At 38.9% G+C, this 26829-nt stretch overlaps 1 protein-coding gene across 1 annotated transcript in view; it reads right to left on the bottom strand.

Annotated features, from left to right (window-relative positions):
* Window positions 1–13244, bottom strand: part of SI (sucrase-isomaltase) — a 54377-nt gene extending 41133 nt beyond the window's left edge. Inside the window, 8 exon segments of the mRNA XM_072866957.1 lie at window positions 138–250; window positions 854–953; window positions 2328–2499; window positions 6175–6326; window positions 7016–7125; window positions 7213–7333; window positions 11571–11644; window positions 13121–13244. Of these exon segments, the coding sequence (XP_072723058.1) occupies window positions 138–250; window positions 854–953; window positions 2328–2499; window positions 6175–6326; window positions 7016–7125; window positions 7213–7333; window positions 11571–11644; window positions 13121–13244 (966 nt within the window).
* Window positions 13245–26829: the final 13585 nt, after the last annotated feature.

The following is a 26829-nucleotide window of genomic DNA, read 5'->3' as shown; positions in this document are numbered from 1 at the left end:
AGTCATATTTTGAATTCACAGATAACATAATGAAGACATACTGTCATATAAAACGGAGAAAAAAAAAAAAAAACACCAAAAATTCCCAAGCACTTTTAAAAATCTGTTCAATGCATAGTCTCTCTAGCTAAACATACCTTCAGGTACTCCTGGACTACTTGCTCTGGAGTGTTCCCCAAGAACATATAGAAATCAAGGATCCCACCAATGGTTCTGTAGGTCACTGCTGGAGCAGGCTGCACCACAAACTCTGCCGGACAAGAGTGCACAAACCCAATTCTGGATACCAGCTAATTCTAAAACAACTTTGTAATTTTCTAATTGATGATTAGAAAATCTACTCAAGAAAAAAAGCACAAAACAAGAATACCTAAGAAACCCAAAACTATTAATTGAAATTGCAATGAAGGGGAAATGTATTCAGATGACTCTTTTAAATGTCCATATTTCCATTCCTTTACATCCTACAGAGAAGAGAATCAGAAGAAATCCAGTGGCTAAACCTTTTATCTTTAAATTTTTAGCACAACTTTCCAGCCTCAAGAGATATGAAGAGCTCTGTAAAGCATACATACATGCATGCTTATCTAAAGAGACTAAAGGGCATTTACTTTCAAGTATTGCTCACTCCAAATTTAGGCTCCGATTCCAGTGTCCTGCATATCTGCACAGAGATGCACAGGCTTCAGACAGGTTTCTGACCCTCAGGTTTCCAGCGCATTCTTCGTTAACTGTGTGCTGCTTACTGCTTACGTTGCATACACTGAACACTACAGTTTTGATCTCAATCCCACAGGTCATGTAAAAAAATATTTAACTGCAATGCTCAGAGCTACAGAGAAAGCTTTCTTACCCATGGCATTGCTATTCATTAGGAAAACACCAAAGGAGGCTCCAGTGCTGGCTTCCAAACACAGGAAGAAAGTTTGAACTCCATACAAGTTATGCATTGCCTTAAAGGATAAAAAGGAAAAGTAAGATGATTAACATCTAGTAACAGCATCTGTTCTGGGATATTTCAAAATATATCCCAGGTAGAAATTGAAACTTCTCAAAACACAGCAAACAACAAAAATAAAAATCCTGACACTTTCCTACAGTTCTGTTTTCGCTTTCCTGGCATTCCTCTCCTTTATGACAACATTGTCAATTAAAACAAAAGGTTCCTGAATATGTAGATAACATAAGCAAGCAGATATGATCGATCTTCAGGCAAGTCTGCATATATTGCAGTACTAGTTCTGGGTAATAGATATGCACATCAGGAGAACAATAGAACTTGAAGGGTGTTTTCATCACCTTTCACCATAGATTAGATTTTACATCTAATCTACATTTCTTTTAGTCCTGCAAGGCAATCATTTGTACATCTAATCTATGGAAATAAGAGCGTGCCTTGCTTCCTTTTTATTTCATTTCTAATGGTTTTTTTCTGTTATTATTGGCAACAAAAACCTTAGAAATCATAACAGTTGTTTTCATAGTTGTGCTTCTTCCCCTGCAAAAGAAAACTCAGAACAAATTAATGAGAAGCAGAACTTGAGCAATTTGAAATTAGTCTAACTTGATTTGCTCACTGTTAGTTTAACTTAATGAGTCAACACTCAATAGAGCCGTGCAGGTAAGAACTATCATCAGCCAGAGAAGATAGTGAGGAGGTGTCTCCAGGTAAGGGGTACAAATTCCAAATTATTAATTACATACAGTGGTCTCACCCTCTAGTTTCTGTTAGTACAGCTCCTATTTCAGCAAAACACTGAAGTGCTCTTGCAAAGTAAAGCAAATGGATTGTTGCTTTATGAAACTGAGGTCATAACGACAAATAGTCTTACAATTATCAAAAAATGGGTGCCCCAGAAACCGTTTCATAAAGAGACAGCCATACAAACTGTAAAACAAATAACTGCTGACACACGTATTTTATCTTGTAAAGAGACAGCTGTTAAAGAGAACTTTTCCATCACTTGCCGAGCTACAAGGATGTTAACTGAAGAAGCACGTGTCATCTGTACTGAATGCTGCACACAGCAATGCATTAGCACATATTGTTATTTATTTTGTTTATCAGTAGAAACTGAAGGCTCTCATATATTAATGTTTATCAACTGGCTTTCAACTGCATGTCAACACAAAAATCAAAATATTTATAAAAAGCTGTTCCTCAGGGAACTTTCGTCAGTACCATCTAGCTTTTAGTAATAACATGCAGTGCCTAAAAAGTCTTTGGAGTAAAACTCAATGGTTATTATTAATGTGTCTATTGCATAATAGGCTTGGATTCCAGACGTCATCAGCAAATAATGAAGAGTAATAAAACCAGTCCTTACTCCAGAGGGGCCAATATCCCTGCTGAATATGGGCCAGGTTTTCCAGTTAACATCGTGCCGGTACTGCTTATGCACGTGCTCTCCCACACCATAAATGTTACTGCTAGGTAGTTTGATTGATAGCTGTAAAAACTGGTCAGCATATTGCAGTGGTCCTATGGTGGTATCAAACCTGATGAAACAAGTTAAAAAAAAAAAAAAAGTATTTTACCAAGAATTGTTGCAGTAATTGTTTCTACTCCTTTTAGTTAGAGCTGGATAGCAGGTTCAGCTCTCCATCAGAGACCTGCAGGAGAAGGAGGCGGGACGGTGCAGGGCTGGAGCAGAGAGACCCTTGCACAGACGATGAGATGAGTGGTGCCTATTGGTCGTATAGAAACCTCTCATACAAGTGGCCCATCTATTTTCAGGGGTACATTTGCACTCCTCTCTTCCACCAAAGCTTCCCACCCTGCATCTGTTGTTCTGGATCCTGAATCCACTCTGCTGTGACTCACAGCAATGGGGCAGATGGAAAATTTATGGGTGGACAGAAACACAAAAATAACCCACTCCATCAGATTTTGCAAATCAATTGCAGCTTTTGCTTGACAGCAAAAATGAACAAGACCTGCTCTTGAGTCCTGCTGGGCCAGTGACTACAGGGAAAGGCAGACTATGGCTACATGCTAGGTCTCAGATAAACCGAGCATAGATGAGCGCAGATTAAAGTGATAATGTGATCCTTTGTATGGCTTAAATTCCAGTTGATGGCTATCACATCTCCTGTAGCAAATTCTGCATAAAGCAACTGCTAAGCTTTTTAAGGAACATGAAGTTGGTGGTGTTGAAAATAGATATCGAGACTATTCTATATATCTGTACAAACAGAACAAGCTGGAGATCAATATTCCTCCTTTACATCCATTAGCAAAACACACAGGAAAAGTCAATTTCATCTATAAAATTTCTTCTGCTAATTTAATTTTGCACCTTTCACCACTCCCTTTCATTACAGACAAACAACTCATCTTCCAAACAAGGATTATGAGAGCTTTAAATACTTAAGCAAAACCTAATTTCACTCCTTGTTTCTATGGGGAGGACTCAGGAAATGGTGGGCAAATCTGAGCGGTGCTGAGGCAGAGAGCAGCGGAAGGCAGCCCGATTCCTGCCGCAAGGTGCACCAAGGAGCAGCTCACTGCAAGGCAATGGACCCATTGATTCATTCTCCTTCCTTTAGCTCTGCTGAGCTATTGCAGCTGTAACAGTGAACCAGACTCTAGACTCCCTCGATTAGCAAAGCTTCGGGTTGTGACCCCACTTGCAGTCTCTGATGGTGCCAGAAAGGCTTCATTGGGCTTCTTAGGCACCCTCACTCCTGATGGATGGAGGGGACCCTCCATAGGGATGTTTTTCTACAGCCAGGAGTGTGCTCACAACACCACCAAAATGTGGTCATTTTCTATCATGTGACAAGAATGCCGGGATTTGGGTCATGTTTATCTTAGCGATACAATTAAATATCTCCCTAAGAAGCCAAATGCACAGGAATTGCTTTGCATTTCCTAAGCAACACGAAATATCATCCTGGGTAAGGATCTCCCACCACTCATGCAACTAATCAAAACATTAAATTTCATTCTTTTTGTAGTTCATCATGTTCATTTTCTCCTTCATTCCTCTAAGATTTTGAACATTTCAAATGGGAAAATGTATCAAAATTGACCCCAACCCGGAAGTAGTTTCAGTTTCCATCAGTCATCAGTTTTTAATTGAAACAGTCATAAATAGAATGTAATTGTGAGTTAAGCCAGATTTAAAGCAGAGAGAAATTGGAATGGAGCTGATCCTCAGAATTGAAAGTTATCTTCAGCTTCATTAAACCAAGAGCTTACAGGGATCTGCAGAAACACAGTCTTTCCCTGAAAGCAGAGAAAATGACTGTCTTTGAGACGGCAGACTACCTCAATGTGTATTAACATCATACACAATTTCAAAGGAATATGCTTTTATCTTCTCACTTTATGAAGTTTTAATTAGAAACTCTTCTTACAGCTGTATTTTCGTGTGATATTTGTGACATTTAACAGTCATGATATTCATACAGAGGAGAGCAACACAACTTTCTCTCGACTTAGGCAACCACAGCCACATTAATTTTAAGGGACTTTATCACTACAGATGTATTAGTACACTATAACTACATTTATCACTATGAGTATGTCGTTATCAGTAAATTCTATTACTCATAAAGAGGTCCTTAAACTATTAAATAAATACACAGTGCATTAGCAATTACAAACACTGCACAAACAAGAGACAAAACCAGGGGAGTTTGGGCTTGCTACAATTTTAATCTGCTCATATTACCTTTTCTTTGTTTTTAAGTTAAAAATACTAACACTTGAGAGAGGCTTCACAGGTCAAATCCTCATCTGATGTATTTCTGTCCAGTTTTAATGAGTCCAAGCCCATCTGCCCACAAACTCTACTGAAACTAGCTTTTTTTGGAGGGAAAAGTTTGTATTTCCAATGAAACTATGGCAGTCTTTCAGCTTGTCTTGCAAATGATGATGGTAATCGGTCTATCAGATCGCTAACTCTTTCGGGGGGCTCAAGGGTAACAAATGATGATGGAAGGTCGTAGGCTTTATAACTGTCTTGATAATTAAGATTTTTGTAATGAACTACAATAAAACATTAGTCCCCACTCTTCCTTTTCCAGAGAGGCCTCCCTTTCATTTGGTTGTTTACGAGTTGGGGGAAAGCACTCATCTTGTCTAAACAAATTTATCATGGATTTATCTCTGAGGGGCTGCCCTTATCCCATGCTATCAACAGCTTGCTTTGAGATACTCAAACTCAGAGTCAAGCATCATTGTCATTTGTTTTCTTTAGAGACAGAAAATGCAACCACTTTTATCAAATTAAACAAAAGCTTAAGGAAAATACAGACAATCTTCCAGAGCATTGTTTCAACATGCTTCTATTGGACTAGATTTCTTATTCCCCCTCCATATACCTGTTTAATCAGTCATGTACACCGAATACCAAGTCCATCTTTTGTGCTCTCTATAATTGCAAATCAATCATTATAGAGAAGTCTAAGCAAGAAAACAGGACTAATAAGAGCACAAACTAATCGCTAATTAATTAAACTTGAAGCATTGATAATCCAGCTGGCCTAGCACTCTGACAGCTAATCATTCTTGGACTGATTTAATAAGCATGTTCATCCTGACACTTCCCCCGTCTCATGGGTCTTAAAGCCATGCCGTTAGGTTTGTAGGTTTGTTTTAGTTCTTTCTTTATTTTTAGAACCTAAATGGGATGAAAGCATTCAATGTACAAGTCCATCAAATATTTTACTTACAGCATTACATGACCAGCTTATCAGTGGCTTGCACCAGCTATTCTTGGGTATCCTAGGTCTAAAGGGCAACCTGGTTTTGGTGATTCAGGGCTTCAGAACGATTGCAACAAAGAAGATAAAAAGATGCAAGGAAGAGTGTTCCCATGCGATTTGAAGCACCAGCAAGGAGTCCTTCAGATAACAAAAATTCCCCAAATTGATGGAAGAAAGCAGCTGTAAGGATTTCCCTAGTATCGGGGGAAAGTGAACAGAGAGCCAGACCTAAAACCTTTTAGACAGAGCTCTCCATGTCACCAAATTTATTTCCAAAGGCCTCGCAAGAGTCCTTGCAGAACATCCGTCAGTCAAAAGAAGAGGAGAAGTAGATGACATGTCCAAGAGGGGCACCTCACATACGGCATCTTGGACACACATTGCTTGCGTGGCAACATGGGCTTTCAGAGAAAACCAATGACATCCGTGTTATTCTGAAAAAGCACCAGTGTTACTTACAGCACTCTGCCATTGCTCACGCGGGTCACCACAATGCCAAAGGGGTTCTGCTTCACATCCACTTTGTAGTTTAAATTGGAGGCTGCGGATCCAGTGAAAGATCGCACATGCTCATGGGGGACTTCAAATCTTTGTGTTTTAGGATCAGTGATCTGCACATAGTTAAACAACAGAAGGGTTGGACTTTTGAAAACTAATGCCTAATTCAAACATTTTCCAGCATTAACATATAGTTCTGACTTAGGATATTCCTACCCCTCTCCCTTTTCTGCCTTCATTGTTATTTACTTCCAACTTTCATGACTCATTTTCAGCCATTTCCCTCATAATACTTGACCCTGTGTTTCCCTGGTTCAGCAGGAACCCACTGCAAGAGGAAGGCCTCCTACAGAAGCCCTGCTCAACCCCAGAACCCATCGATATCCCACATTCATGGCACAGACTGTTGAGTTTTCCACAGAAAACAGAAATCATTCGAAGAGCTAATGTTGCCTGTCAAATAGGTTGAGATACGTGGCCAGGCCATAAAGAAAAAGTAAGTAAATACATTTATCCCCCAAATTTTCCTGTGATGAGGAAAACAGGTAGGTAATATAAAAGCTGAGCTTTTCAAAGGTCTCAGTAATTTTTGATGCAGAAATCCCACTGTGCTAAACCCTTGTTAACCTGATGCATTGCAACAGCATAGAGGACAAAGAAAGGAGGAGCTGAACACTTCAGTGGGAGTCATGAGTGCATCAGAGGGATTAATCCAGTCCCCCTAACCTCACTGCACAGTAACAGCCAGCCTGAAATCTTGCATGGAACATGAACCTTAAAACAGCATAGAAAAAAGATTAACCTTGAACCGGAAGCGATTTGGTGTCTGATACTCTCCCGTGAGGAGAAGAGTGTTGATATCGTTTCCAAAGAGGGAAGGTGATGGCAGCCTTGTTAATGTAGTCTCAAATCCTTGGGAAAAAACACACGTTGCAATGTTACTGTGTTGAATCAGACATCAGCACGTGCATAAATTGGGGAGCTCAGCCCGCAGCTTACCTGCCTGAGTTGATCTTGTCGACCCATCCACTTTGTACCCATGGTTTGAAGAGAAAAAACACCAGGGCACACTGGTATCGCTCACAGGACTCCAGCAGCAGCCACGCAGGGTGCAGGTGCTCTGATTGAAGGACATGAGAGGCACAAATTAGGCAGTTACAATGCACATGGAGTGTCTTTTACCCCAAATACCAGGAACCTTAATAATACCTGCAATCAGATCAACTCCTTTGAAAATCTATCGGGTGAATTCAATGGCACAGAATATGCTAAATAGAAAGAGTTTTTTTCTGGATTCAGAGTAGGAATGTGCTTATTAGACATTCATTCTTTCTTAAAACCACAAGATCCACAGGCAAAATGAACATCTAAAAAGAATTATTGAAACATTTGAGCTGTGACAGATGCAGTGACCAAAAGTCACACACTGGAGAGGGGGTAAAAGTTATAATTGGTTTAACCCCTTGTAAACATCTGGTTGTTAAACATCTGCATATGCATAATTGATCATCATGTGTAATATCTACTTTTTAATGTAATTTTCCAATATCAGAAAATCAATATCAGAGAATCCAATATCATTGTTTCTGCAGAACTTCAAATTGAGATAAATCAACTTTTTTAAAAAAAAAACCCAAGCAAATAAACCTATTGTTTAAAGCATATATCTCAGCATGGTGACACCAATCTTTACACTACCTTTCAGTATTCCAATAAGCTACAGTACCTTTGCTTTGCTGTTAGGAATTAACTTACTCACGCGCTGTTTGCGTGAGCTTCATGTTTGAAGATAAGATTTGGGTAATACATCACTAAGTTTCTGCACATTTTTTCACATTAAAAACCCAACTCATGACTTAGGGCAAAGGGCAGTAGTAATACAACAAGCTTCACTGAGGGCAAAGGGCAGTGTCCATAAGTGATCTCAGGTATCCAAATCCAACATGCAGATCTTTAAGACCTTTCCCTCCACCTGCCCACTAACAGAAGCTGTTTCTGCCTTCATCTGATTGTGCTCAAACATTTTTAGGTGTTTGTGCCACGCTTATTTAAAATATTCTGCAGCTTGAAACAGGTGAAGATGGTCCGAAATCTCTATTGCTGTTGTCCTTGGTGGCATTTGGTTTTGGGTTATAGAGCCCAACCTGGTCAGTGCAGTTTTTCTCAGCCTCTGAACAGAGCAAAGATAAGCCGCTCCAGCCTAGAAAACACGCAAGTGCTGAAGCAAAGCACAGAGGGAGCTCACAGAGCCACTGGCTTGGGAAGTCTTAATGCGTTTATTCGGTAGCGAGTGCACGGAGCACAGAGATCTCTGCAAACCCACCCAAGATAAAACCCAGATTCACCAAACAGATAAATGTTTGTCTCTCTGTCATGGACTCATCACATCAGAAAACATGTATGCTGTCATTTTCATTAGGTTCCAAGCAAAAAACACGGTTGGAGGAGAGATATAGTGACTAATTTCCCCCCACATTGATCCACAAATCAATGCACTTTCTAAGGCTGTGAAAAACCCATGCTCACTTTCCACCTTCCCAACTCCCACCATGAGAGCTCCCTATTTCCCATTTTATAAAGTATTTCAGAGTAAGTGAGAAGAAGCACCAATCCCCTCCAAGACTGCAGAGATCAAAGCTTTGCTCCCTTACTTCATTTCCTTCAAACATAGGGGAATATCCTAAATACATAAAAACAGAGTTGGTACCTCCATCCTCTTATCCCTTCCTAGACCAGTGACTATCCCATGCAACGCAGAATAGCTTGAAAAACAGATTTTCCTAAAGCCTGGTAGTTCAAGCATCTGCGTTCCCAACTTCATAAGCATGCTTTTCTTTTTCCCCAGCTACTTCTCATGAGCACTTGTTGACTCTTTTCAGCAGTTACTTTACAGTCCAGTGATATTCTTCCAGCTAGATCTTATTCCAGTGGCTTTGTAAGCTGTAGCTCTGTATTTTCGTGGCACATTGAGCTTGCTGCATAAGGAAGTAAATACAGAAGTGCAAGACTGGTTATGCCTGACACAGGGAAAGGAGCAGAGTTCATCCAAAGACACTGGAGAGGCTGTTATAAAAGCTATCATTTAGTGTAAATAAAGATGTGAGCTGATCACAGCCTCAGAGCTATAAAACCAGCATAATAGATACCAATACCCAATAAAGCCAAAGAGAAAGTCAAAGCTTAATTAGAAATAATCCTACAAGGAAACAGTTTACGCTGGGGTACAGTATGAGATGGCTTCTGAACATTGAACTGAGCACCAAGGATTAAAAGAATAGCTTATCTATATGCTGAACTAAAATGTTTCCCTTACGTGCACCCAAACAAACCTCTGCCAGCAGGATATTTTGGGGAAAAAAACCCACACAAACCAAACCAAAAACAACAATAGACCCTTCCCCCAGTCTTTCAGAGGTATCAGTCCAATAATGGACTACAGTAGCTCTGCTCATGGTAGTTCATTTTTTACTGGTGTGTTCTTCTTGTCTAATTGAACTTCATGGCAATTTTCCACAGCAATGAATAGTTAATAAATATCTACTTGCTTTCATCATGTCTATCTTCGTCAACCCTCTGATCAGTTAATAAATAGCTATTTGCTTTCCATACTTCCATCCTCTGCGATCCTACTCATTTTCTGGCTTCATCTAGGACATCGTCAGTGAATAAAGCAAGCAAGACAGACATTAACCTGCTAGATGAGCTTAGGCAAATCATAATTTTCCCAGCTGCTGTTTATTCTGAAAACCACTAATGGAAACCATTACAGAAAGTTATGTTATTCTCAGCAGGTACCTGTAGTTTTACAGCTCTGCTGGTTGCTGTATTAGAACGGCCTAAAGAAGAACAGCCAAAATGCTTCCAGGAGAAAATTTGTACAGGAATGAATGGACACACTGGGGTGGGACTCTGCCTTGTGTCAGGCATGCACCTAACAGCTTTCATCAGGGCGCAAGTTAAAGCTGATATTTATCTCTGACCCTGTGAAATCTGCTGCCTGGTCTCCACCAAGGAAAGAACAGATTCAGGAATCATTTCTTGTACCTCTAATTCCAGAGCAGGTACCCCAGTGTTCAAATCTGCATCTGGCCCTACTTTTCTGCTGGTGTCCATAATTTGATAATTTCTCTTTTTTTCTAGTCAGTGATGGTAAAAAGCAAGGGCAGACTTACAATAGGGCTTACAGTTGCAACCAGAGCAAAACTATTTCCTGCACTGTATGATGAGTGCAGCACTTAATGTGGGGTGACTGGTTCAAAGGTAGTAATTAAAGATTAAAGTCATCTGCATGGCTGCTCCTACTGTGGTGTGCTTGCTCCTGGGGGGGTGAAGGAACTGAAAGAGTAGAGGAACAGGCTGTGACTTGAGCCTTTGCTAACCTGTTTGCCCGCAGGACTTTATTGAACTATATATCATAGCCAAACCCTTGGCATCACAGAAGCTTTAACAACTGCCACTTCTGGAATTAGACTGGGAATTTCCTCGGAGATTGAGACAGCTGGTTAATCATTTTTTATATGTCTGTGAATGACATAAACATCACACATCATAATATATTCACTATTTTTTCTCCTAAGCTGGACTCCCAAACCAAAGAAAGATGCCAGGCATCCACCAGCTTCCACCAGACAACAAGAATATCCATTGGAAAGATGAAAAATATTAATGATAATAAAAATAATAACAATAATAATAGCCTTTCAAGACCAACCACTACAAAAATGTTCTGAGTATGACAGCACTGAAAAATTAAGATGATACTTCTCACTGGGAATCTTAACTCATAGATTCTTAAGCCAAAGGGTCATTTCTAAACTCCGCACTCTCCCAGATAAGAGACACCACAACCAAGAAAGGAAGATGCTGAGATTCAAATTGCTTCTGAAAGGAAACTGTGACCATGTGTCTTATATTATAAAAGCCTTGTGCATCTGGGTAAAGTGCATCTTCACCTGCTATTTCTGAACTATTATAAATGCTAGTACTTGACCATCAGACAAAAAGAAACTGTTCAGGCAAAGCTGTTAGAAGTAAAGAGTGACTTTTTTGCACTGCTCGATGTCTGACTACTTGTGTTTCCACCTATCCCGAAACCAAACTGCTGGGGAGTACTTTGGCAGGGGTCTTCAACCTTTGACAGCAAACTGCTGCAGTGGCGAGAAAAATCAGACCTTCTGTCAATGGGCTGAAATGGCTTATACAGGAGTTCAACTTCCCTGCAAAGTGTTCAGACGGTCACAGATTAAAAAAGGTTAAGAAAACAACTGATATAGTAGAGACAAGTTACATTTTAGTAATTAAGCATGAGGCTTTATGGGATAAAGAATCTTCTGATTCTTTCTAGAATGTTTTCAGACCTTTGTTGCTACTTGATCCGGGATGCAGTCAATTCTCTCTGCTATTAATATGTTCGGACATTCTGGCACAAATTCTGTTAGGGAAGGAAATTAATGGGTTATTAGAAGGATTTCCAAAATGTATACTCTAACCACGAATATAGATTCAAATGAGTGTAAACTATTGCTAGTGTGATTTATCTTACCTTTGAAAAATTGCACACAATTTCTGATATAGGGTTTTTAAAAAGTTTTTGAACGTATGGGTGACTTTGATAATTACATTTCTTACTGTATACATTGATCCAGTTTTCAGTAAGTCCTGTAGCTCTATATGCACTGCTTCTTGTGAAAATATATGCTACATTAAAATTGGAAGGACTTTTCTGTTTTGTATTGCGCTGCTGCTCTCTTAGATGCTCCTTCTCCTGAAATACTGTTCTTCCACAGGAGCGTGAATTAGAGCATCAGGTAAAAGCACCTTAAAGCTCCATTAAGATGCTCCATTAGATTTCAGGTTTGTCAGACCGAATTTAAGGTGACCTCTTGGCAACTTTAGCTGACAAAAGGGTACCCGATGGTTGTTTTCTTTTTTACTTGACATATTTTGGAACACTGTATATGTTTGGAATGAGAACTACAAAGTAGAAATCTTGTCTCAGGCTGAGATGCACACAAATACAGGGACTCGTCTGCTTGCATTATCTGCAATATACACGCTTGTACATTTTGCTCAAGGAGACCCATATTCACCTTGAGACTGAAACAGGCAGAAAATATGCAGATATTAGTCTGTATGGGCAACCATACTAAACCACTAAGATGTTTGTTGTGTATTAGCAATTATTTTTATTTTACTGCCATTTTCACCTCCAAACTTTTTGCTTTAATCCACGTGTGCAAATGGGATTACTCACACAAAATGGAACCGTTTGTAAAGCAGGGTGCTCTCTATCACATCCCTGTAAGACAGGTGGTTTCTTATGTACCAATACATTGGTACCTAACATACCAATACATTAGCAGAAAACACTGTAGGTTTTTATGGCTATAGGCTTTTTTTCCCCACAATTTGGCTGCTCCCACATAGTCTCCCTGATCCCTTTTCTTCTTTCAGTGTTGTCTTTATGTTCAAAAATTTTGAAATCATACTAGTTCTATATTTATAAAACAAGTCCAGCCTTTGGAGGAATGGATAAAAGTTCTTTCGTGACAATAAATTCCAAGTCACGTTATTTATTATGTTCATGACTGGTAACTTTACTCATATTATCTGTAGGAAGGATTGACCATGATTCACTTTAGGGTAATGATAAGAACATAGCAGTAACACTGAGAGTCAGTACTTTACAGTGCTTTTTTTTTTTACAGCGCTTAGAGTGTTGGGGTTTTTTTTTCATCCCTTGAATGTCCATGTTCTTGAAAAGTCTGAATCAAACAGTGATAGAAATGATGGCAACAGTTCATTCCTGAAGCTCTGTGGCATTTACAATAGTGTCAGCAAGCAGAGATGAGCAGTTCCCACTCAGGGTTTTTGCTCTGGTCCTACAGCAGCAATGGGAAGTACTTACCTGTAGTTTTGACTCCGGATTGTCCTGATGCTAAAAGCCCAATGAGGACACAGGTTATGATGGCCACCAGGCAGAAGAGGACGATCAGGGTGATTTCCAGCCCACTGAACTTCCTCCTGCCCATCTAGAGCCAGAGAAACACCATTCATATAAGGAAAACAGAAGTAACAGCTTTGAAAACTCTATAAATTACATTACTAATTTAATAAATTAGAAAAAATTATAAATTATTCAGGATTTAAACCATGTCCCCTAATCCCGGGGTTTAAATAAAACACTCCTTAAGGACTACGTGCCATAAATCTCCTACTCAGGATAATTCACACAGCACAGATTACTGCGTTATTACACTAGTGGGCAATCACTGAGAAATTTATTCTGTTCCCTGCAAACCACTTTACACACAAAGAACAATTTTCTCCTGAGATTAACTATGGAGTTTCTTACATGTTACTGAAATTCCTGAAAGGGAAAACAAAAAAATTCCTTCCTTTTTTTTATTTAAGTTTTCTTCCTTCTTTAGAACAAACACAAACTATATCCTGTTTTATAAAGCAGGATGTTGATTTGTTAAAAACGTACTTGACAAAACCTCTAATGAGCTCTGATAGCATGCTCGTGACACTTGGGAAAGGCAAGACACAAGTAACAAGGTAAGTTACTTATTTGTAAAGTGGGAGAATATATCATGCATATAATCCCATGGGATTTCACAGGGGATGCAGTTCAGTGAAAGCAGAAGAAACCGCCACGAGAGGTACTCTGGTTGCTGCTGAAATCACAACTGAAACGAGGGAGAGGAGTCAGCGCCTTAAAAAGCAGTGTAAAACTTGTGTTTTCCCCAGTATTGCTTTTCTTGTGAGGCCCAGTGGAGCAAGGCGTGCTGCGCCAGGGGGGCTGTGCTGGCTGCAGAGCCAGCTGCTCAGCCCTGCACGAAGAACAAGACTGTACCATTAACGTTGAACACCAGCAATAAAACTAAGTAAAACTAATCTCCAGCATCCAGATCAATATACATTGGCATCTGCTACTGCATTTTACATTTGGTTAAGAACACTTAGCCTTATAAAACAGCCTTAAATACAGAGAAATTGGTTCTTTTTAGTTAAAGCAAGGAAGTGTGGGAATACATGAGCATTGCACTGGCATATCAAAACACTTTCACATGTTTTAGTGATGACCCAAAGGAACAAAAAATACTTTAGAAGAAGCTTTTGTTTGTGTGAAATAACAGTTTAAGTCTATTGTATATTCTTGCCTCCCATTTCTTCCAAGAATATCCTGTCACCCCAGCTGCACCCCTACTCATGGAAATCCCACAGCCACAGGATTGAATGAAGAGTAAAAGCAATACTGGCCCATCCACAGTCCCCAGAAGAGTAAAGCTAGTACTTAGAAAACGAAGTGCTTTTCAGTACAGTAATTAATAGAGAAGCTTTTATAAATAACATAGTGCTATTCATATTTTCTCCATTAATATCAAAATTTATAGCCATTTTTAATATTATGATTATTGTTACTCCCCCAGGGAATAGTGTATTTAAAGTCTGCAACTACATTGTATATTGAAAAGCATACCTTTTAAGGCCTGTTCTTTACAGTGAATAAATCATATTCCAGCAGCTACTCTCCTGAGTTCCCTTTAACATTGCCTAAATACATGTTGACTAGGAATCCTAAAAAGTAACATTCATTTTTCTGATAACTAGAATTTTATGGAAGTTCTTGTCATCAAGCCCTAGCTCTCCCTCCCTGCCTCCAACTATAACACTGCACTTCAGTTCTTTCCTTCTCATGGTCTCCCTCAAGACCTGAGACTTCAGAAATAAGGCTTTATAATTTATAAATGTAAGTTCTGTTGTCTGATGTGTACTCAGCAGTGAGGTAAACTTCTCCAGAAACTTGGATGCAATAAAATTAATGCCATACCTTAAAGCCCCTCTGCTTTCTTCATCTGCTGCTCTTGATTGTAAAGCTCAACATCAAAACCAATGCTTTATCCTTTGTTGTTATCAGCTATTGCATTGTTTGTTAATCACTCTACCAATGGCAGGTACGTACATAATTACAGGCAGATTGCAGAAACGCTTTGGACTAAACATAGTTACTGTGATTATTGCAGCCAAGGAGTGGCTAGTTAATTAATAATATTTTGGTTCAATATGATGCATCACGTTCTGCAAATGAGAGAAAAGTGGCAATAAAATGCCAATAAGCTTATCCATGTTGCATGACTAAACTGTTTTCATTCTCTTCTTTTGCCATATCTTTGTTACTAGAACCTTCATGGAACCTTCACATTCTTTGTCAATCATTTCTGCTTTAAGCACCACAAGAAGCCATTAAACGTTCCCAAATGAGGAAAAGAGCTATTAAAATAGTTGCAAGAGAGAATTGAATTTATGACCATTAAAACTTTTTTAGGAACGAACTATAAAGTATTAATTTTAATACTAATATAAACACATTTCATGGGACACTAACAAAAAATGTCAAAACCAGAAGAAAAAGACGAAAGACTAACATGGAGAAGAGTTTATAGGGGAGAATATTCAATCATAATCTTAATATGAAACCTTCATACATAACTGGGTTTTGTGTTTTTCTCACAACAGATAGGTAGAATCTTAACATTAAATCTTTATTTTCCAAAGGAAAGATTTCAATTCATACTATTAAAGTATTTACAAGTTATTTTTCAGTAACGTAGAAATGTCTGAGAAGTGCCACTTGTAGTTTTTGAACTGTTCACAAATTTATTCAGTTTCCTGAATATCTCACCTCCCACTGTGAAGTGCAGGAATGAGATGTGTCCTCTCTGAGCACAAAGGGAAAGGTCCTCTTTTCCTTAATCAGCACTTAAAAGAAAGAAAGAAAATCAATCATATATATAGAGCACTGGGGCTCTCCTGTAACCATCCATCTTTACACAAATCAATGCCACCACTTTCAATGACTCTGTTTTTGAAATGCAGCCTGTTATTTAGCTATCTCACCCTCTCCATTTCATTGTAACATCATGCATGTCCGCCTGTCTGCAAGTAAGCTCTGGAAATGTAATTCTAACATTCCTCTCAATATTGCTAATATGCTGCTTTATGAGTGCATATTGAGAAATAATGGTTTCACATGGATTATGAAGATATCAATGGTTTGGGAGGCCTGGAGGTTTTGTTTGCTGTGTATCTGTTTTCCAAGGTTTATATCTTCATTTAACTGTTCCAGGAAAGTACTCAGTCCGGCAAAGCATATGGCCATGTGTTTCATTTAAACATGTCTGCAATCACCCTGCCATCAATATAACCATTTGCTTAAGTGCTTTCCTGAATTCATGGTGCTACAAACTTATATTATCAATCACCCAGTGAACATTTTCTATGCAACTTGAGAGCATAAAAGCACTGAACAAAAAGGTCTCACAAGAGGGTTAACCAGCAGGTTTCCTAGCTGAGTATATTTTCATTAGTCTACAAAGGATATCAACAACAGGGCTTTCAGGTCAAGATGTGATATTGAACTCCAAGAAGCAGGAATGGGGAAGGCTCTTCAGCTGGGGACACTGAGAGACCATAAAGACAACCAAGAACTCTATTAAATCAAGAACTGGAACAGCATGGTCTCTGCTGTGTCCTGCTTTCGTTTCCAGGAATTAAGAGCTGATTCATTTCTGACAGCTGGTAAGCAGAATTGCTAGAAGCCCAGGGGTATAGGCTAAGCTGTAGAGAATAGCATAGGAAAACAAGCTAGGAAATTAGGTACTTTTAAAAATGTAGTCATTTAAAAAGAGACATTTATCTCTTAGTTTTTAACAGGTCCATTTTTAATTAAATCACATACAACTTGAAAAACTTGTTAGGTGGTCATAGTTAGCTCCCTGGTTATATTCTTTCAGACAGTTGTGCTAATAATTGAGTTTTCAGCTAAGGCACCATGTTAGGAAAAAGAAATAGCTTACGCTTTTTCTATAGTTTCACAAGATTTGTTTTTTCACTGTTTCAGTATCAAACATTTACTTTAAGTTACAGTTTGGAGCCCTTAATTCCCGCAAGAAGAGGCTTGCAGATTACCAGTTCAGTCAGCAACATAATCATTAACCATCATGGAAGGACATCTATCACGGATCCAAGGGGAGCACACTCCTGTACTCCCCACATGTGATGTTTGCATGGCTGAAACCAGTCTGCAATCACAGTTCAGCAATTTGGGAGCTCTTCAGTGCAGCTATGGTCATATTCAAGGAAGGAAGAAGGCTGAGCAGTTTTTAGAGGCAGCAATGGGGAACCCTGTGCTCAAAGACTCATCCCTCAAGTGTGGGAGAAAGAAAGTATCTTGATTTACCTTCGGCACATGGCAAGGCAGCTGCCAACTGAGGTCTCCTCCTTCTCTGAAATACTAGATGCAGCCCTTGTTCCTTCAGGAGATATCAGCCCTTATCACCTTTCTGTGTACTGAAGCGCAAGTGACTGTTCAGAGCAAAGAGCCATAGGTCTGCGCTCCACTCCCAGGTCAGCTATTCATTACCTAACTGTCAGCTGCCAATCATCATGCACTCATCATCTGCTTGCTGCATGATTTTTCCATATGGGCAATGAAGATGAAAATAGTTCTGTGAATGCTTCTAAAGCCTTTAGATGAAAGGCACCATGTGAAAGCAGGATAATGGTCTTACCAAGACACAACCTGAGACAAAACCAGGCAAAGATGGGAAAGCTTCAGTGAGAGCTGTAAGAAGATTCTGCTTTAACAACTTAGATAGTTTAGATGTGAACAGATTCGCATTACTCTGGTGTGAACAGAATAGTGTAGGGCCTCAACGAAACATATATGCCACTGTGAGGTCACATTAAGTGAATTACGGTTTGAGTAGTGATGTATAGAGCTTTTTACCTAGGGAACAGAAGAGGGTCCAGCCTCTCCAAGGAGTCACCGGATTGTTATCCCAGAGAGCCTTACGGCCCCTGAAGTTTCAGGCTGCTATGCTCTGCTGAACAAATGCCTTGTGGTCTGTGACCTGAGGTGCTGGTCCCCAGTGACCTGCTCTCGTAGGAACACCCCATGGCTCCCCCGCACTCGGGTTCCTCTCCCAGGTATGGGGACAGGGGGACCACGCACAAGTCCCTCCCTGGCAGTACAGGCACAGTTGTACTACAGTTTATATCTAAATATATCTGCATAGATCTGAACATTACAGATCTTGCACACATTGAGTAATAACTTACTTTTCCTGAGACAAAACAAATATCCTAGTTGGGCAAAAGTTAAATAATTGGGTCAAATAAACATTTTGGTGAGAGTCTCAGATTCTATGTGATATGATTGAACGGGTTGTTGGCAGGAGACCCGATCTGTTCCTGCCATAACTCTGCTTCTGTAAGTCGGTTTATACTGGTGATGAATTTGCTCCCAAGAATTTCAGGACATGTTGGCAAAGTAATGAGGCAGGTGCACACAAGCAGAATACCAGTCCAAATTCAGCACAGCTCTTAAAGGGCTCCTGGGAAACCCTTGATAAAATTCCACCATCAAATAACATGCAGATCTCATGGATGTTACTCCTACCCCCAAAATCTTGCTCTTTGACACTGATATCACAGAAGACTTGTTCCAGTGTTCAACTAAAAAAAAACCCCAAACTTTCAAAAATAGAAGCACAGCTCCTCTTCATACTGAAAAAGATCAGGTTTTTAGAAATTCCAGTAGAACAATCCCAGCCCATAGAGAGAGCTATAAAATATATAGTGCTGAAGCAGAGGTTGGAGACTAGGACTCCTTAGTTTGAGTGTCTAACTCAGTAAGATACTTAGTAAGAGTATCTTAGCCTTCTAGCTGAAATCATTGCATGTTCTCTCTGGCTTGACCAGAACTGAATTATTAAACTACCCTGGCACTGCTAAACAGTAGCAAAGAAAAATGTAGGTTGATACATCTTCCCCTTCATTTTTTATAGATTGTACCTTATTTTCTTCATCACGTGAGTAAATGGAAACCTGGATAAAGTCCTCAGACCTTTGGAGACCACCGCCAAGCAAGGTAAGGTGTGATGAGTGGTGGAATTCAACCTGAAGAAGGTTCAGCACACACCTTAACCAGTTCTTCAGCATTCTTCTAAGACTGCAGTGAACATCTGGAATGAGCGAAGTGGCTCACAGCACAGCTTTGTCTGCTGCACCACCACCTTCCAGGGCTCTACCAGCACCTATGAGCTCCATAAGGAGATGAACTGCAAAGAAAACACCTTCAGAAAGTTCACTAATGGCTATAACAAAGTAAATCTTGCCACACCATAGGCATATTCTTCTTCTTCTAAGCTTCAATAACCAGTGTTCAGAATAGAGCTTTGAAAGGCAGCTCTTTTATGGAAATTTCTAGACAGAAGCCTTACCAGAGTTCCCTAGGAAATTTTTATCGCAGCTTCAAATCTGAGTGTGAAGGCACACTGTTGTTCAGCTTTGCAACATGTTATAGGCTGCTGAAGAGGACACAGAAGATTCCTATGTTTAGGAAAAAAATAACTGTGAATCAATTTTAAGGAGAAACTGAGCAAGAAAACTCCTCATGAAAAAAATAAGAATAAAAAATCCATACCTGCCCTGGAGTCTCCTTCAGACATCAAACTGAGATTAATGTGGATCTGGCCAAGCAAGACAAAGAACTGGGAAAGCCTCACAAATGCATTGCAAACATTTTTTCCCCCAAAGAGACTCTGGAGAGAATGAATTTGAATTCATTCAAAGTTGTCTCATTTTTCCAAAGCACCTCACAATTCAACATCAGATACTGTGAGCTTGGTTTCAGACAAAAGTAGTGTTCATTTCATAGCAATTGACAGCCAAAAGATTTTTATTTTGTTTACTAACCAGATAAAGAAATAACGTCAGTTAAATAATTTCATTGTCATGGAAAAGTAGAACATGTTTGAAGTTCATTTTCAAAGTATGTGTAGTTCTTTTAAAAGAAATGTAATTAGACATTGTATAAACTCTATCTTTTGTAGATAAATAGGTTTCTGTGTGTCTAAACCATGGGTCTTTATCCTCATTCAAAAACCACTTTTGAGCCAATAAAGTATGGCAGATGTAGTGAACATAGTCTAAAATTGAATCCCAGTGAATATGAATTTTTATTAGGTCAAGTTAGAGATCAGTACAAGCCATGATAGTGATTGCAAAGATAAGAATTCCAACTGAATGTACAGAAATTTTGCAGCTTTTAATGTAAATGAGGAAATTACTTGTTGTGAATCTCTAAAATACAGCAATCATTGCTGAAAGTCGTACTGTAGTTAGTGCAGTACACGTTTCTCAGGTGCTTGTGATGATTCAGTTAAGACCTGAAGTCAGAGAAAAAGTGTTATAACAAAGCTTCTAAAAAAACCCAAAACCTCTCATTCTTTTTTTATAGCTAGTGAACACAAAAAGCAGAAACTGAGAAGGAGTCTGATGTAGAAGAAACAAGTGTCATGATGGTTTGAACCATAATCATGAATATAAATCATTTGATTATGTCTGTAAATTAATGACTGCTGTTCTTCAAGAGAGCAAATGGTAGCTCTTAGTAGAGCCAAATCTTATGTATTGCCACTATTTATTATTTATCCTTTCAGCTGAGAAAGGAATTACAAGATTGCTTGAAAAATGTATATTTTCTCTTTGGCCCTTCATGCTTCAAAATGTGGAAATATCAAAACATGTTTGACAGCGTTACTTGATCAAAATCTATTGTCTGCTTATTTTTTAAGCTGTAATGAGACAGCATTAAGGATATTAAAAAATGTAAAGTGTCCTACAAGCAAGTGATTTGAACCTGTCATTTGTAGCTGACAATGTTAACTTTAGAATTTACTTCACTGCCTATAAATAAAGGGGAAAAAGGAGAATTAAATTTGCTTCCAGCTAATTGCTAGCTCCTGATAGTACATAAAATTAAAAAGTATACCACCACTAACCCTCAGCTACATCCTCACAGCTCTGCTCTGCCACCTCAAGGATGCTCCAAAGGGGTTAGCATTGTCCATGTCTTTTAAGGAAGCTTTGGGCTGCTGCAGCACATTCACACTGAAGCCTACTGAGGGCATCTGCAGCTCTATAAGGTCCAAAAGCTGCCCCCACGCCACCCCCCTCAAACTTATTTGTGTCCCCCCTCCTTCACCTTGACCTTCTTAAGAGTCAGACAGTCTCTTTAGCAGCGACCCGATCTTCCTGCTCTGCTTTGGGCAACAGGAAAGGCATTTTTGATTTGCAGTTTGATGAAAACACCCATCATAGCAAAGCTGAAAAGAACCCCAAACAAACAGAGGGAAGTTTAATTCATTAGTACTAGTACTTATTCCTCCTCAAATATCTGAATTCACAGATATTCATCTGAGTCAGCTAGCAAAATTACTTTAACGGAGTTCAGACCCTTTTTCAAGAAATGCTGACTTTTCAGAAAATGAAGGCATTATTGAAGGGTGGAACTTGGCAGTGTGTTAAATCTGAATTGTTCACAAGGCATGTCATAAGCTGACAGACCAAGCCCATTTTGGAGTCTTATTGCTGAGAATAGCTGTTAGGTTTTAGTCTCAAGACTTCATTCTCTCAAGTTCTTCAGCCTTATGTGATTTTTTTTTTTTTTTGTGTGTGTGTTCCTTCCTATCTGAAATGTACTAGCAGAAAGGAATCTTCACTTCTGCTAGCAGATCTAGAGACATCAGAGACATTTTCTGAACATGGACACATCAAGGTTAACATTCAAATTACAGTTCATTGCTTGAGTAGAAAAAGGGTATTGCTTCATATGACACCTAATTGGTGAAAAATTGAATAACTCGTTTCAGGAAAAAAATGCATGTATCGGGTATTAAATGTCTTTAAAAAGAGAGTCCTCCTCCTCCTCTTGTGAGTTGTTACCAAAGAGGGAAAACTGTCTCTTAGGAAAACTGTCTCCCAAGGCATGCCATTAATTTTTTGCCTTCTAGAAATTGATAAATTCACATATGTGCTTAACGAAAGCACGTACAGTCTAATAATTCCACCACAGGCAAAACAGAGTCTTGGATTTAAGAGCCCAAATCACCCCAGTCTGTATTTAGGCTGTCAAAATGCACACTAACATAAAATAAATACTTATACGACTACCTACTTGTGCCAGGTTGAAGACACATATGCATAGAACACTAGGAAGCCCAAGAGTCTGCCAACTCCAAAGATTTTTGAGTCATATATCAGGCAGATCCAAAATAGCAATCGATAGATTTTTTAATGCTATTAAAAAAACCAACAACAACACTGGGGACTCTCTCTAAGTTTCTTGGCTTGTGAAGTTGCATATGCACATTTTTTATTCTTTTTGGCAACCAGGAAGGACAGAAACTTTAGTAATACTTTTTAAGAGAAGGTTAATATCTTCACTTCATTAGAAAAATAATAATAAAAAAAATACCAAGTATTTTAAGATGAAATTATGGAGCTGCAACACAGACATTAACCTAAAAGCAATAAAAAACTCCAGTTAGTAAATAACACTCAAAACACACCTTATTAAGTCCTAACTTCATTATCCACAATTCCTAACCTATTATATTTTTTTCAGGTCATTATTGAACAAAAGCTGAAATGACAGATTGTCTCCCAGCTTTTGGAGCGAGGAAAAGATAGTTCTGAAAGTAGCTGCTTAATGAAATCACTGTTTTGACCCTTTGCATTTTTTTGTCAAAGCTTGTCTGCTGACTGTTTCTATGACTTTCCTTGTCCTTGCTGCAGATGGTCCTCCAGTCAGTGCCTGTGCTTCTTGCTGCTACTGAGCAGGAAACAAAGCAAAGCCACCATCATTATATACCAATTCCTCGCCAGCTTTTTACTTATTTAGATATTTTATTACAGTCCATTATTCAGCTTTGCATTTTTTCCAATAAAAATAATAGATGTTCATTGTAAGAAAACAAAAGGATTAAAGAGTTGGGAGCTTTTTTTAAAAAAAGGGGAATATTTAATATTTACATATTTGTAATAATAACTGAAAGATGTGAATAACATCAGTGCCAAGAATCTAATTTTCTTATGCCTCCATTTCTATATGGTAATTTAGTAAGCACTCAGCAGGCGTGCTGGTCTGCATAAGTGACACGAGGACTCATGCAGGCAATATGGATCAGCTCATACTTACACCATTCAAGAAATGGGAAACTTGTAAGTTCAGAGGCATATGATCTCCATTAGCGTAGTGCCCTCCATGTCATTTAACCTATACAGTGACTGCTAAACTGTAGCCTTGCACTTAGTGATAATGATTGTATCACTAATATGAAGGATTAAAATCCTCAAATGTTAAATAAACCCCTTAGATGCTTCTGTTTTACACATGCATGCCTTACAAATCCTTAAAGATTCTGATCATACTGGTTTCAAGGTTTTCTCTCTAAACACAAAGGCTGGAAGCTTTTTTAAAAAACAAACAAACAAAAAGATATTTTTACTGTCACTTACAGGGAGACTCGTATTTACACCCAGTGCAGAGAAGCCTCAGCCTTCCTCTTCTGCAAATCTGTATGCATTGACTCACTTTGCTTAACTGAATTGCTTTCTACTCGCTGAAGATCTGGTGTGGTCAGTAGAAGGTTACAACTCGTTTTCCCTCTTCCAGATGTCCAGATTAGAAAATGTGACCCTTTTCTTCAGCTCACGGGATCTTCTTCTGAAAGCTCCATAGGTACGCTGATCCTTCCTTGAGTCCTAAGCCAGTTCAGAGACCGCAGCAGCAAACAATATAAAGGTGCAAGGCACGGAGCGTTTGCTGGGCTGCCGTTCTCTGTCGATAATGTTTCTTTCTTGACACTCCGGTCACATCATGGGTACAGCAAACACCACAAAAACCCAGTCAAGGTACGGCAGCTGAAAATAATTAGAAGCAGCTCCAAAAATCAGCAGGTACAGTTTTTACATGTTCAAGGAAGACACAAGCACCCCTTCCCTCTACACCTTGACATGTTAACACCATCGTTCATTAACCAGAAGACTCGTGTACCTTGCAGCTCATTTGAGGTTCTTTAATATCACTGTCACCGCAAGGCTCAGCACCAGAAATTTTTGCATTGCTCTATCCCATTAATATATGTTGGTTTTTACCTTATCCTTAAGACGTGTTTACGCTCTCCACATGACAAACCTCCCAGCACAGGTATATTACCTCGTGGCCACTCTATTTCCATTCCAAGACTCTCTCTCATACAATCTCCTCTCCTTTAAACACCTCTGCAAAATCATGAGTCCAAACTGCATTATTTGCATTTAACACTGAATTCCTTGACTCAAGCTCTTGCCATTACTTCATATAATCAAATAGGGAGGAAAATACCTTAGTGATTCAGTCGGGGGTAGAAAGCTACTAGGACCAGGCAATCCTCTCCTCTTTGATGGCTGCTGGGAGAACAAAGTTCCCAGTCTAGCCTGCAGCTCAATGATTTTGCAACTTGAGTGACCCCATGGCACACAGGAGGGTCTGAACAGAGTCGCGATCTGCGGAGAGCTGGGCGCTTACGTGTCCTACAAGATCAGCAGTAGACAATGGCTCTTGAAAGAGAAAAAGGCAGGAGAGACATGGAGAGAGAACGGAAAGACAGGAGCAGGGAACTAGCCAAACTGAGGCAAAAGACTTGATCCCATCATTTTTGTAGTCTAAAATTGGTGTCTCTACAGAATGCAAAAGTGGCCAAGGAGCATACTGATAATGTGTTTTCCTGAGAGCAGGATAACTTTTATGATAGGTGCCTCTGTGGCTCCCATAAGGAGCCAAGGTTGCTACGCTGCCAGCAGCAGAAGGGAGTGTCTGCAGCATCCTTGGGCGAACAGGAAAACTATGGGTTATGCTAGAGCCAAGATGAGTTGGCAATTACTTCCATAGTGACCAGCACACAAGAAGCACCCTAAGAAGTACCCCTTAAATTACCAAAACAACAGCAGCAGCTCTGCAGGGCCTCGGTAAATAGTTATCCCTACAGTTAATATTGAACCGTGTTATTAAGGAAGTATTGATAAAGAAGGAATCTTTTACTAACTCTAGAGATTTAACATTGCATCACTCACTCTAGGAAAACTTTGCTCCAGGGAAGGAATAGCTTAATGACCAGCGTGACCTTGTACTGTCTATAAAGTTTACTAGAGTTGAATAAAGAATTTCATTTCAGTTGATAATACACTTTTGTGTACATATATAATTAACCCAAATTAATTTTAAAATTAATAAAGAAATTGGGAAATTAAAGCAAATGAAGTCTTTACTATAGTAATATGAAACTTTGCATAACAGTCCTAATTTATCATTAAGGAAATATGAAAGCTAATGAATTCAGTACATGACATCTTTTCACAAAGGAGTAACTTTACCTAATTTTAGCCTGGGAAGACTTTTTTATAACTCTTATTGAAATCCTATTTCCTGTAACAACGAGCCCCACAGCTGGGAAATTTTACCAGAAAGATTTTCAAAATTAGGAATGCAATATGACATTTTTTTCCCTGAAGCATCACCAAGATCTCCCAATGCTAATGTGTTTATATTTTGTCATATCTAGTAGATTCATGGTATTGCTATGTCATAAGAAGGATGAAAAGAAAAGGTAAGGTGGTCTTTAAAAATAGGTATAGTTTTTTAAAATAGGTATGGGGTCATACCTATGCATAGTGTAGGATGAATCAAGTCTTCTGTAAATTTTTTTCAACATCTTTTTATGTATAAAGGAAAAAAATGTAAGCTTCAGAATACATGGGATCACTTTCCATATAATTTTTAGTACTTCTCCTTCTGGTTCAAGTTCTGTACAGCACTATTACCCAAAGCTGTATTCCAATAATATTTATCTCAAATCAAACACCTGACTGTAACATATGACACTTCATTGCACTATAATAGCTTTGTATTGTCTTACATGACATTGTCAGACACAAGCCAAAGGAGAACAGGGATCTCCGAATGGAACTATTTTAAGAAAGGAAAGACTACTCCCAAAGGACAGTACTCCTTGGAGTAGTTGTGTTAATTCTGAATTCTGTAAGATAATGCTTTTAAAAGACAGATCATATCCATTGAAAATGCTTCTACCTGTTAAATAATCTGTAGATTATTAAAAATCTACATAACTAAACCTAAAAAAAAAAAAAAATCAGTTTGCCCAAGGGCATATAAAAGTGTACCTAGTTTATTAACAACAGTTTAATAACAAATAATGGTAGAAAAATATACAAGCTCTCCAAATATATTCTATAAATTTCTTATATTTTAAATCCATGAAATCCAGAAATTCCTCAAAATCTTGCCAAAGGTACTAATTTCAGAGTTGTGGTTGCAAGGATCACTGTATTCTCCAGAGGGACCCAGGGAAATCTTCCACTTAGTTTATTAGAAAAGAAGAATAGTCTCCTTTGCTTACTGACTTTCCTTCCCCAGGAACCACCCTACCAGGACCTGCAGATGGTGCTGCACCTCAGTCTGACTTCCTTTTCTCCCCAGATTTCTTACCGGGGTGCTCCTCCATGTCTGCCTCCTTCCCTTTTATTCCAGTCCAATGATCACTCCTAAAATCCTTACAGTCTCATTGCTGTAAACACCAGCTCACGTCTAGACTCTCTCAATTAAAAAAGACTAGAAGGTCAGGAATGCATCCTCTCTGTAGCCTTACTGATATTTCACCTGGAAAGGATATATACAACTGAGGTTCTAGGTGAATAAAAACTCCT

The sequence above is a fragment of the Ciconia boyciana genome, chromosome 7 (genome assembly GCF_034638445.1).
Source record: "Ciconia boyciana chromosome 7, ASM3463844v1, whole genome shotgun sequence".
Taxonomy (NCBI): Eukaryota; Metazoa; Chordata; class Aves; order Ciconiiformes; family Ciconiidae; genus Ciconia; species Ciconia boyciana.
This window is presented reverse-complemented; position numbering and strand designations above follow the sequence as displayed.